The sequence below is a fragment of the Malaclemys terrapin genome, chromosome 7 (assembly GCF_027887155.1).
Source record: "Malaclemys terrapin pileata isolate rMalTer1 chromosome 7, rMalTer1.hap1, whole genome shotgun sequence".
Taxonomy (NCBI): Eukaryota; Metazoa; Chordata; order Testudines; family Emydidae; genus Malaclemys; species Malaclemys terrapin.
Window position 1 is genome coordinate 70,891,969 of NC_071511.1, and position 12,872 is coordinate 70,904,840.

Here is a 12,872-nt window from a genome sequence, read left to right on the forward strand (position 1 = left end):
CGTGAATGCCACAAGCAATTTCGTGTCGTACGAGTTATGTGGCTCGATTGCATCGTCGGACTCCTCATCCTCACTCTGTCACTTTGGATCTTAAGGAATAGTTCGACAGCCAAACGTGACGTGCTGGCGAGACTCGTCAGCATACACCTCAGCAGTTCAGATTCCATTTCCCGCAGACAGATCGCGCTGCACAGAAACCGTTGAAAGATGGCACCAAAGGTAGACGGAAACAAAGGGATTTCTGTGATGCGAAGCGATGCATCACGGGGCATTGGAACAGGACCCAGAATCCCCCGCACCCACACCCCCTTCGCACAACCCACTGCACCAGAATGGGAAAAGGTGCTCTGTAGGATAACTGCCCATAATGCACCGCTCCCAATAGCACTGCAATTGCCACAAATGTGGCCACGACAGTGCGCTGGGTAGCTGTCAGTGTGGACAGACTGCAGCACTTTCCCTACTCAGCTGCACAAAGTCAGGTTTAACTCACAGCGCTGTACATCTGCAAGTGTAGCCAAGGCCTTAGTCAATTTGACATGGTTGTACTATAATCAACCCTCTAGTATTATTTTTTTGGCCAGGTGATGTCGCAACTGGTTAAGAATCCAGTGGCAAATCAGTCTTCTGTTCCGTTTTCTCATTCTAACTCCAGCTTTCTAGTTTAGAAGTTAGTATATATGTACACGAGTCAATTATTAAAATATTAGAGAGAAAAAACTGGTTTGTGTATATTACAAATAGAACCAGTCAACCGTACGAGTGAGCAGATTTGACTACCTGCAATTCCTGCAGGCATCCGGGAGCTGGTCCTGCAATGTGTGTGTCAAGGCTGTATCCCCACTTTGAACTTTAGGGTACAAATGTGGGGGCCTGCATGAAGACTTCTAAGCTTAACTACCAGCTTAGCTCTGGTCCGCTGCCACCATTCCCAAATGGGAAGCCTTCAGAAACCTTTCACCAATTCCCTGGTGAATACAGATCCAAACCCCTTGGATCTTAAAACAAGGAGAAATTAACCATTCCCCTCCTTCCTCCCACCAACTCCTGGTGAATACAGATCCAACCCCCTTGGATCTAAAACAAGGAAAAATCAATCAGTTTCTTAAAAAGAAGGTTTTTAATTAAAGAAAAAGGTAAAAATCATCTCTGTAAAATCAGTATGGAAAATAACTTTACAGGGTAATCAAACGTAAAGAGCTCAGAGGACCTCCCTCTAGCCTCAGGTTCAAAGTATAGCAAACAAAGATAAACACTCTAGTAAAAGGTACATTTACAAGTTGAGAAAACAAAGTAAAACTAACACGCCTTGCCTGGCTTTTTACTTACAAGTTTGAAATAGGAGAGACTTGTTTAGAAAGATGTGGAGAACCTGGATTGATGTCTGGTCCCTCCCAGCCCCAAGAGGAACGCACTCCCAAAACAAAGAGCACAAACAAAAGCCTCCCCCCCCCCCCCCCCCGATTTGAAAGTATCTTGTCCTCTTATTGGTCCTTTGGGTCAGATGCCAGCCAGGTTACCTGAGCTTCTTAACCCTTTACAGGGAAAAGGATTTTGGAGTCTCTGGCCAGGAGGGATTTTATAGTGCTGTACACAGGACAGCTGTTACCCTTCCCTTTATAGTTATGACAGTGTGGCACCGGGGCAGACCCCCGCCCGGCAATCGCACAGTTTCATTGTGAAGTCCGGGCGTGGGGGGCAGTTATGCGGAGATGGAGGTTGACTTTACAGGCTTAGTAGCCAGTTAGGGCTACACTGAGGCCCTTAGTTAATGCCTAGCAGCACAGCTGTGACACAGGGCAGGGCCAGGCCCTTCGGCTGCACCAACCCAACGCTCCTCGCCTGAGGGCCCCCCCGACACCCGCCGCCATGGCAGGAGCCTCGCGCACGGCCCCGGCTGGGACAGTTCGGAGCGACGGACACCCGGGCTTCTTCCTCCGCAACAGCAGCCAGGCAAAGACTAGTTGTGCGCCTGCGCACGGATGTGACCCCCCCCCGCCGCTTTTCTGTGCTTTCTGCGCATGCGGCACCTTGTCGCGCACGCGCCTTAGGCTCGGGGAAGCTGGCCGGCCCGAGAAAAGGCCTGACCCTGACCATGGCGGCGGCAGAGGCTGGGGCCTTGCCCGCCGAGGAGCGCGTGGGGCAGGTGGTGCTACCAGGGGACGTGCTGTTGCTGCCCTCGCACCCCGAGGCGGATGGGGAGCGGCTGTGGCTAGGCCCGGGCGCCGCTCTGCCGGGCCGCTTGGTGTGCGGGCCGGGCCTGAGGAGCTGTCGGGCCGGGCTGCTGGTCACCAAGTGCGGGCTGCTGCGCCACCGCCAGCCGGGCGGGGCCGGAGGCAGCTCGGGCGGGGCCTACTGGGTGGACTCCCAGCAGAAGCGGGTGAGAGCGCCGGAGCTGGCGGGGGCGGGCCCAAGGGATGAGGGGCGGGCGGCGCTGCGGAGCGGGGGTGGGTGCTGCGAGTGCCTTTCCCCCGGTGGGCTCCGTGCGGCTCTGCGCACAGAGCGCCTTGGCTGAAGCCTGGTGAACTTGCTCTGAAGCTCGCCCTTGCTGGGACGGTCCCTCTCTTCCTTCCTCTCGTCTCACTTTCTCACTCTCCAGGCGCTGCACCTCGCTTCCTCTTTAAAGCTCGCTGTGGCACCGTTCATTCAGAGCCTCAAAGTCGCAGAACCGGAGTGGAAACCCCTTCCATTGCTTTTCTTGGGAATTGCGGGGCTGCAGGCAACGTCTGGTGTCCACTTAGTCCCCGTCCACACACAAATTACTACTATACTGTGCCACTTGTCAGTGGCGTGATTGACTACAATCTGTTTATGATGCTGCTAATAATCCCTGATTTGAAGCCTAGTGTGGCATAGATATCAGTTCTTGTAAGGCGTTATGCACGCTATTACTTTGTTGTGTGGGGGTCACCCACAACTGTGTTCTTGTAATAACTAATCCTACCATAACACTGTACAGTTGTTGAGTTGTACATCCAACGGTGTACATAAATTGCTGTTCAATTCCAGGGCCTCATGAGTACCAGGCTTTGGGCATTAATTTACCACTGCTGTGGTTTCTCTAGTGGTAGCAAAAGTGGGAGTGCTACTGTATACAGGGTTTTTCTGCCCTTTGCTGCGTTCAACAAACCTGCTAGTTATGTGGTTGAGTGTTGCAACTGGTAGCTGAGAAAGCTAGAGGTATCACTGGTAAAAATACATTGCTGCTGGTAACAATAGGAGATTTTTTTCCTCTTTGTGCCAAAAGTGTGGGAATCCTCCCCAGCATCTAAGCTTACTCAGAAGACTTAACTGTAACCTCATCTGGAAAAAAGGGGGCTGAGGAGGTACTAAAATAACCACACTTGGTGCAGGCTGCAGCAACTTATGGGATAGCTGGCCAAAATTTCTCACAATAAACTTCTGTTAGGCAGAGTTGCTAATTACAGAAATAGAAACATGGCCCTAATGACTGAAAAGTTGCTGTGTGGTGGCAAACTGTTATTGGTGAAGCTGACGGTGACCCTAATTGGTTGCAAACTCTCAGTTCTAGCGGTAATGTGGACAAGGGTCCTCCTAAAAGAGAAACCATCCAAACAGAGACCAGTGTAATGTTTTTGCTCATTCTGCTGCCATACTGAAACAGTATCTTTATGATGTGTAAATTGTTGTAGTAACCTTATTGGAGCGTTAATGCTGAAAATTAATGAAGATTTAAATTGCACTACTGATTATTTCACTAGCCATCGTGTTAACAGAAATTTGTAGATACTATAGAAGTTAAAAATGAAGACCATTACTTCTAATCTATCCCGTTACTGTAGGGTTAGGGTTGTTCGTTATAGGATCATTACCAATGTCTCGTCCAATTTTAAATGTCCCTTGTGATTTTCCTGTCACTTCCTCTTAGAGAGACACTCAATCAGGATGTCTTTTCCGCACTTTTTTTTGCAGTCCTAATTTTATACTAGCACTTTAAGGCAGGGGTCGGCAACCTATGGCACGCGTGCCAAACACGGCATGCAAGCTGATTTTGAGTGGCACGCTGCCTGCCCGGTGAGAGGAGGAGGGACAGGAAAGCACCACGCTGGGGGAAGAAGCTTGGCTGCTGCAGGACCAAGCTTCTGCCTCCTGCCCCCACAGGGGAGAGTCGGGGGGAGGGTCCCTGCCCTCAGCCCCACCGCTCTCCCCTGGGGGGGCAGGAGGCAGAAGCTTGGTCCTGCGGCAGCCAAGCTTCCACGCTCCCCCCACTTCCCTCCCCAGCATGGTGTTTTCCTGCCCCTCCTCCTCCCCCTCCCTCTCCCTGCCGCTGATCAGCAGTTGGCCCCTGCGAGGGAGGGGGGAGCGAGGCAGAGCCGAGCATCAGCATGCTCGCTGCTCCGTAGAGCAGGCAGAGAAGAGGTAGGGACGGGGCCTTGGGGAAGGGGGTGAAACAGGGCATATCCCTTCCAGCCCCTGCCATGAGCCGTTCATGGCAGGGGGCTGGGAGCACCCCCATGAGCCGAGCACCCCAGCCCTCTGCCCTGACCCCCCACACACACCCAGCCTTCTGCCCTGCACCTCCACACACCCCCAGCCCTCTGCCCTGACCCCTGAACTCCACCCCCACCCCCAGCCTTCTGCCCTGCACCCCCACACACACCCAGCCCTCTGCCCTGACCCCTGACCCCCCCCCCAGGTCTGGGGTCCTGGCTGCTGACCCCTTGCCAGCTGGCGTCCCGCTGCAGGCCCCGCTCAGCCCGCTGCAGGCCTAGGTGAACAGCACTCCAGGCTGGAAGCAGGCTGAGCAGGCTGGCGGCGTAAGATCAGCGTTTTAATTTAATTTTAAATGAAGCTTCTTAAACATTTTGAAAACCTTGTTTACTTTACGTACAACAATAATTTAGTTATATAATATAGACTTAAAGAGAGAGAGCTTCTAAAAACGTTAAAATGTATTACCGGCACGCGAAACCTTAAATTAAAGTGAATAAATGAAGACTCGGCACACCACTTCTGAAAGGTTGCCTACCCCTGCTCTAATGGCTTGTCTTCACTGTAGCTGTTAGCTCTTGTTAGTTTGCTCATTACTGTACTCAAAGCTAGGTTAGTTCCAGTGAGAGTGACCACCACACTAGAAAACAACACTGGAGTTGCACAGAATAATTGGATTTGCTACTGATGAGACTCTTGTAATTTGAGCTGTTGCATTCACACAGCATTACTAGATTCAGCATCACTCAAGCATCAACCCACCCACTCCCTCAATGGGCCAGCTAGCTTGAGTTTAAAGCAACAATTAACTTGAGCTAGAGATTTGTATGTGGATGGAAGTCAAGTTAGGTAACAGTTACCCCAGTGGTTCCCAAACTTTAACAACCTGTGAACCCCTTTCACTCAAATGTCAAGTCTCGTGAACCCCCTTCTAAAAATGAATATTTCCAGGGATTTTCTCCTTTACTTGAGTATACATTATAAAAGCAGTAATCTTGGAAATATAAAATTTGTTTTTATGACATGTTTATTACACACTATTTGTTATTAATTATTATCATTACAGTATTTTTATTGCATTATGAAAACAGCAACACTCTTCCAAGATCTCACTTTTATAGCTTGTATCACTTTGAATAAGCCTGTTGTAAGACAAGGCTCCTATGTTTCAGATGGGAAACAGCATGAAGGCATTTAAGAAGCCAACTCAAAGAGTTCCTCCTACACAAGCATTCAGGTCTTGAGCAGTCCAGGCAAACAACGCACGTTACAACAAAGCTTAAAATTGTTCATAATAATATTAAAAACAATACTAGCTGACTATATAATTTTAAAAACAGCAAAAAATATCCACCTCCCTTTCCATTTCTTATAAAGAGTCTTGAAGTTTAAATCTCCTTGTGACGGGTTGGATCACAGAAACCCCCCTGGGAGCTGCCACCAGATGTGCAAAGACTACCCCTGCTTCTGTTTTCCCTGCCAGCTCAGGACTCCAGCACCCTGTCTTGCTGAGCCAGACACTCCCATCTGGCTCCAGACACAGATCCAGGGTCAGAATCTCCTGTCCCAAAGCTGCAAGTTTACCTGAAAACAGCTCACAATAGTGTGCTTGTCTTTAGCACTCAGATGCCCAACTCCCAATGGGGTCTAAACCCAAATAAATCCGTTTTACCCTGCATAAAGCTTATGCAGGGCAAACTCATAAATTGTTCGCCCTCTATAACACTGATAGAGAGATATGCACAGCTGTTTGCTCCCCCAGGTATTAATACATACCCTGAGTAAATTACTAAATAGAAAGTGATTTTATTAAATACAGACAGTAGGATTTAAGTGGTTCCAAGTAGTAACAGACAGAACAAAGTAAGTCACCAAGCAAAATAAAATAAAATGCGCAAATCTATGCCTAATCAAACTGAATACAGATAATCTCACCCTCAGACTGGACACCTTCCAGGCCTGGGCACAATTCTTTCCCCTGGTACAGCTCTTGTTGCAGCTCAGGTGATAGCTAGGGGATTCTTCATGATGGCTTCTCTCCCTCTCTGTTCTCTTCCCCCCTTTATATATCTTTTGCATAAGGTGGGAACTCTTTGTCTCTCTGGGTTTCCACCCCCACCTCACTGGAAAAGCACCAGGTTAAAGATGGATTCCAGTTCAGGTGACATGATCACATGTCACTGCAAGACTTCATTACTCACTTGCCAGCACACACATATACAGGAAGACTCACAGGTAAATACAGCCATCTGCAGACAATGGGAGTCATCAAGATTCCAAGCCATCATTAATGGTCCACACTTTACACAATTACAATAGGCCCTCAGAGTTACATTTTATATTTCTAGTTTTGGATACAAGAGTGGTACATTTATACAAATCAGATGATCATACTCAGTAGATTATAAGCTTTGTAATGATACCTTACAAGAGACCTTTTGCATGAAGCATATCCCAGTTACGTTACATTCACTTATTACCGTATTTTCTCTAAAACCATCTCAGTTACATTATATTGACTTATTATCAAGTTTTTATAAAACCATATAGACTGCACAACGTCACACTCCTTAGTGTGATAGCACTGCTTGCTTTGATCTGCTTAGCTCTTGGAAGTCCAGGGGCTCCAGGCTGCTGGCCCCATGCTGCCCAGGATCCCTAGGGACATCTCTTACCGCCATTAGAGTTCTTTTTCCCAAGAACCTCCTGTAACATTTCGCAACCCCCCAGGGGTTCACGAACCCCAGTTTGGGAGCCACTGACTTACCCTAAAGGTGTCTTCACAACAGTTAGGTCATGTCTACACTACAGCTGGGAGTGTGCTTCCCAGTGCAGGTAGATAGGTGTGCTAGCTCAAGCTAATCCACTAAAAATAAAAGTGTGGCAGCCGCTAGTCTCCTGAGTACATACCCACAGTGTCTGATATTATTGTACTCGGGTGGCTAGCCTGTGCCACCCTGGCCACACTGCTATTTTTAGCATACTAGTTCAAGCAGAGCTAGTGTATGTGTCTGCTCGCACTGGGAAGCATGCTTCTAGCTACACTGTAGATTTACCCTTATTTATAAAGACTGTGAAGCCCTAATCTTGTAAACGCACATGCTTAACTTTTATGAATAATCCTGTTGAAGTAAATGTAAGTATTTTCAGTGGGGTCTGTGCCTTCTAAAAATAGAAGTTCATTTTGATACTGTATCAAGATTTTTTTTTCAGCAACTTTTATTTTGGAAATAAGCTTGGTCACTCAGCTTTTTTGTACACGGTGCTTGTGTATTGTATGGATGTGTATATACATGTAAAAAGATATATTTATTTCTTGTACATGTTTGTTTTAATTTTCAGTATGTCCCAGTCAAGGGAGATCATGTGATAGGCATAGTGACTATCAAGGCAGGTGACGTATTCAAAGTGGATGTTGGTGGAAGTGAGCAAGCTTCTTTGTCCTACTTGGCATTTGAAGGTGCAACCAAAAGAAACAGACCAAATGTGCAGGTAATGTTCTTGTTATATATATTGACAGTATTGAAGCCTTTAAAGTATTATATTTTCACTTTCTTGCAAAGTGACAATTTAAAATATACTCAAATATTTGCCTGTATCCCTTAGTCATAAGATGTTCTGATATGTGATAGATTTTCCATGACATGTACAAACTTCTTTCTGTAGTGGCTTTGTTTCCTTCCCTTTCTCCTAGGCCTTTATGTTGGGCAATGGCCGAGGAAGTCAGTTACAGATCATGGATTTTCTTCTTTTGATCACTGACTGTCACAGCAGTAGTAGGTGCCAGGCTTTGCCGTTTGTTGTACAGAGGATGTTGTAACTGTATCTTCTCAGATATTACTGGCAGAAGATGGCAGTGGAATAGCCCTTCAAAGAGAGTCAGAAATCAGTTTAGGCCAGGGGTCTCAAACTCAAATGACCACGAGGGCCACATGAGGACTAGTACATTGGCCCGAGGGCCGTATTTACTGACACCTTCTCCCTGCCGCCCTTGGCCCTGCCCCCACTCCACCCCTTCCATGAAGCCCCGCCTCTTCCCACCCCTTCCCTGCCCCCATTCCAACCCCTTCTCTGAAATCCCCACCTCAACTCCGCCCCCTCCCTGCTCCCAGGGGGTGTAGGAGGGATGTGGCGGGGGCTCAGGGCAGGGAGTTGAGGTGAGGGGTGCAGGAGGGGTGAGGGGTGCAGTGTGGGGTTCAGGGGTGGGGGGTGCAGCAGGGGGTCAGGGTGCAGCAGGGGGCTCAGGGCAGGGGGTCGGAGTGCAGGAGGCATGCAGCAGGGGTTTCAGGGCAGGGGGTTCGGCTGCAGGATGTGTTCGGGGGGCGGGCTGCGGCCCGACGTGCACCGGGGCAGGCTCCCTGCGCCGCTCCGGGAAACAGAAGGAACCTGGGGAAGGAGGGGCTCAGGGGCGTGTGGCTGTTGCTTCAGGCACCGCCCCCAGCAGCTCCCATTGGCCGCGGGTCCCCATTCCTGGCCAATGGCAGCTGCTGGGGGCGGTGCCTGAAGCAACAGCCACACACAGGCCCCTGCGCCCCTCCTTCCCCAGGTTCCAGCCGCTTCCTGGAGCGGCGTGGGAGCAGGGCACGCAGGCAGGGAGCCTGTCCGGGTGCACGTCGGGCCGGAGCCCGCCCCCAAAGCCCCCCTGCAGCCGAACTCCCTGCCCTGAAACCCCTGCTGCACGCCTCCTGCGCTCCGACCCCTTGTCCTGAGCCCCCTGCTGCACCCTGACCCCCTGCCGCACCCCTCACCCCTCCTGCACCCCACACCCCAACTCCCTGCCCTGAGCCCCTGCCACACCCCACACCCCTCCTGCACTCCGTGGGAGCAGGGAGGGGGCGGAGTTGGGGTGGGGATTTCGGGAAGAGGTTGGAAGAGGCGGGGCAGGGGTGGGTCTTCATAGAAGGGGTGGAGTGGGAGCGGGGCCGAGGGCGGCGGCGGGGGGGAGGTGTCAGTAAATGCGCCCTCAGGCCAATGTACTAGTCCTCATGTGGCCCTCGTGCGGGTCGGGCCGGAGCCGCTCTAGGTAAACGCTGGGGGAGGGCAGGGGGGCTGCAAGAAGCTCATGGGCCACAGAAAATAACCCCACAGGCCACCGCGTTTTTGAGACCCCTGGTTTAGGCCTAAAATTCACATTTTATAAAACAGGCTCTTATGAAATGTGACTGTCATGCTGTCTGGAGAAGGTCCCGATTGTGTGTTCCTATCTCAGGGCAGACTTTAAAACAGGGTAGACTTCTCCCCCACCCCCACCCAAACCTGGTGATGTGTTCTATAATTAGATTTCACCAAGGCAGTGATCCAGGAGTTTACATTTTGTTACTGGAACAGTCTTACCAGGGAATCACAGACACTCCCCTTAGACTCTCCAGTCTATCTTGCCACCCAGACAAGCTGGACTAATGGTCCAGTAAAAGTCACTCCATGTTCAGGTTGCTTTGTTGCTTTCAGTCCAAGAGACATTTATCCCAGATAATTTGGTATCCAAGATCTTATACCAAAGACAATGCCTGTAGCCAGTCCTGTAATAATATCTAAAGATTTGTTAACTAGGAAAAAGAAATAAGAGAGTTACTTACAGGTTAAAGCAAGTAAGTGTGTACATATAAATTAGTTAGAACCTAAATCCTCAGCGCATGAGAGCTGTAATGATCTGTCAATTCGAAGGGCCCTTCAGGGCAGGCCCAGGGGTAACCCCTGGGGATCTCTGCCTCAACTTAGACTCTCTGGCCCTGTCAGAGTTCAAACAGCAAAGAGGGAGACAGAACATTTTCCTGAGACTTTATTTCCTTCATTCAGCTTCCAAGTCCACATGATGAGCTTTCTTGCACATAGGATTTCCAAGATGGGATAGGGCCATTAACTAATCCATTGTATCTCAATGTTCCTTGATTGCCCATCTGATTTTGATAGCCCTACTGGGTGGGGGGTGGGGGAATGATTCCAGTGCCTGGGTTCAGAAGTTCGGTGCAAACATTTTCAAAGTTATAAAGAAAAATGTAGATATTTTCTTATAGCATAGAACAGGGGTTCTCAAACTTCATTGTACCGCGACCCCCTTCTGACAACAAAAATTACTACATGACCCCAGCAGGGGGACCGAAGCCTGAGCCTGCCTGAGCCATAGGCGCTGACTCCGTGGGTGCTCTGGGGCTGGAGCATCCACAGGGAAAAATTAGTGGGTGCTCTGCACCCACCAGCAGCCAAGAACCTAGGCACGAGTTTAACAAAAAAGATATACAGACGTGATACAGTTTCTCTGAACATTTCCCATCACTTGTTTTAGGTGGGAGATCTTATTTATGGTCAATTCGTTGTAGCCAATAAAGACATGGAACCAGAGATGGTCTGTATAGACAGCAGTGGAAGAGCGAATGGAATGGGAGTAATTGGACACGAAGGCCTGTTGTTTAAGGTTTCTTTAGGTCTAATAAGAAAGTAAGTATTACAATTTTTAACTTCCCAGGAATGAGAGAGAAGCTGAATGTTGTTAATTTTTTGAGCTGTGACAGATGAGTGAAACTCTTTATCTTGTTGGAAACTGGTATGCACCCTAATATTTAATGCTGTAGCATTGGATGTCCATAACCAGCAGGTCTGAGCAGTATGACAAGTGGAGTAACAGATGTGTATTATATTGTTCTTAGGGCATGTATTGTCAACATTATTGCTTGACAAAGTTATTTGATCTTTGTGATCCTAAATTTGTAATCTGCATACAAATATAATATAGTATAAAGAAAGGGGAAATGAATGATAAAATACAATAAGTAGAAACCAACAGATGTCACAAAACTAAAAATGCTCCTCTCTCTGTTCCTCAATTACAAACTGGCATTTTAAATTAATAAGCCTCTGGTATGTTTGCTGCTTCCTTGAGAAAGATGTACTCTAACCATATTCTATTAAAAAGAACAGGAGTACTTGTGGCACCTTAGAGACTAACACTTATGCTCTAATAAATTTGTTAGACTCTAAGGTGCCACAAGTACTCCTGTTCTTCTTTTTGCGGATACAGACTAACACGGCTGCTACTCTGAAACCTGTCATATTCTATTGTAGACTTTACCTTTTAACTTTAATAGGTGGTGGTGTATTGAAGTGGAATTTCTTTTCTACTTGATCTTGTTGCTACATTATTTAGAAAATATTGTGAACCCAATCCATCAGAAACTTGCTTTCGTCACCTATGGAGGCTAATCATTTTTTCTGTGAACATATTCAGTCTTCAGTGGTAGAGTAGAATCTGTATATAGCAACTGGTCTGAGAATGACATCAATTCCTTGAACACAGTCTTCACACAGCCTTCAGTGGCATTCTCAAGCATCCTTAGAAATCTGTCTTCCAAAGAGAACCAAGAAAAGGACTATGAAGAAACAAACAAAAAATCAGTTTCCTCCCTCCAAACTCTGTGTAGGGGATGAGGGAAGGGAGGGGCAATAGCAAAAAAAACACCCTCTGTTTAAAGATTTTTAATTAGCACCTCTTTCACATAGAGTCTGGATGAGCTGTTCCAGGTTAGAATAAATCCTATTAACTGCTCAGTCACAAATGAGGAGCTAAAAATCAACTTAATTAAATCTGGTTCACAAACACTAGACTGTCTTCATTATGATTGTTGCACGGTGTCACTGCAGGGTAATTTTTGGATTTTTTTTTTTTTAATTTAATCTTAACTCTTAATTTCGTCTTGGTTTTGGAATTTGTTTAAATTAAACTCCTACATGAGCACTAAACAAGAAATTCAAAATATTACTATGTTTTATATAGTTTGAATCCATGCTCTCAACTCAGCCTTAACTATTGAAGTTGCTACACATGCCTTCATACTACTGGTGGTATTAGCAGTGGTCCTGTTATTGACTAGCAACACTGAAATGTATTTGTTACACAATTTCTTCTTTTGACATCCCTTTTACTTTGTTTTCAGGCTTTTAGCTCCCAATTGTGAAATCATTCAGGAATTGGGACAACTGTACCCTTTTGAGATAGTGTTCGGAATGAATGGAAGAATATGGGTAAAGGCAAAAACAATTCAACAGACTTTAATTGTGGCAAATATCTTGGAAGCCTGTGAGCACATGACAGCAGAACAAAGAACACAAGCATTTGCCAAACTATCAGAGAGATGATGTAAAGAAAACATCTTGGGTTCATTTCAGGCTTTGCAATTATTGTAATATTTTTGTATTCAGATGTATATTAATAACTCATTTTGAAACTTTGCGTCTCTCCCATTTAATTTTTTTTACCCATCAGTCCCTCTTTCCTGATCCCTCAATCTGTTTAGTCTTCCGCATTCAAGCATTCTCTTCACTCTTAGCCGCAGTGTTTGATTATTATGAAACAAATAGATGTAATCTTTTAAAGTCTCTCACAATAAAGAGTTGTTGCAGAGCACACTGATTTTTGCAATACAGAA

The 12,872-nt window shown here is 47.2% G+C and overlaps 1 protein-coding gene across 1 annotated transcript; it reads left to right on the forward strand.

Annotated features, from left to right (window-relative positions):
* The first annotated feature begins 1,860 nt into the window (after positions 1 to 1,860).
* On the forward strand, positions 1,861 to 12,872 carry EXOSC3 (exosome component 3). Its single transcript, XM_054036126.1, has 4 exons — positions 1,861 to 2,380; positions 7,795 to 7,944; positions 10,736 to 10,887; positions 12,381 to 12,872. Exons 1-4 carry the CDS (start codon positions 2,096 to 2,098, stop codon positions 12,580 to 12,582), a joined length of 789 nt encoding a protein of 262 aa, XP_053892101.1. The 5' UTR covers positions 1,861 to 2,095; the 3' UTR covers positions 12,583 to 12,872.

What these genes read in the sequence shown, in the direction of transcription:
- EXOSC3 (XM_054036126.1), top strand. Translation starts at nt 2,096, where the DNA reads ATGGCGGCGGCAGAGGCTGGGGCCTTGCCCGCCGAGGAGCGCGTGGGG. An exon ending in TGGACTCCCAGCAGAAGCGG is followed by an intron (nt 2,381 to 7,794) that starts GTGAGAGCGCCG and finishes TTTAATTTTCAG; the next exon opens with TATGTCCCAGTCAAGGGAGA. An exon ending in TCTTTAGGTCTAATAAGAAA is followed by an intron (nt 10,888 to 12,380) that starts GTAAGTATTACA and finishes CTTTGTTTTCAG; the next exon opens with GCTTTTAGCTCCCAATTGTG.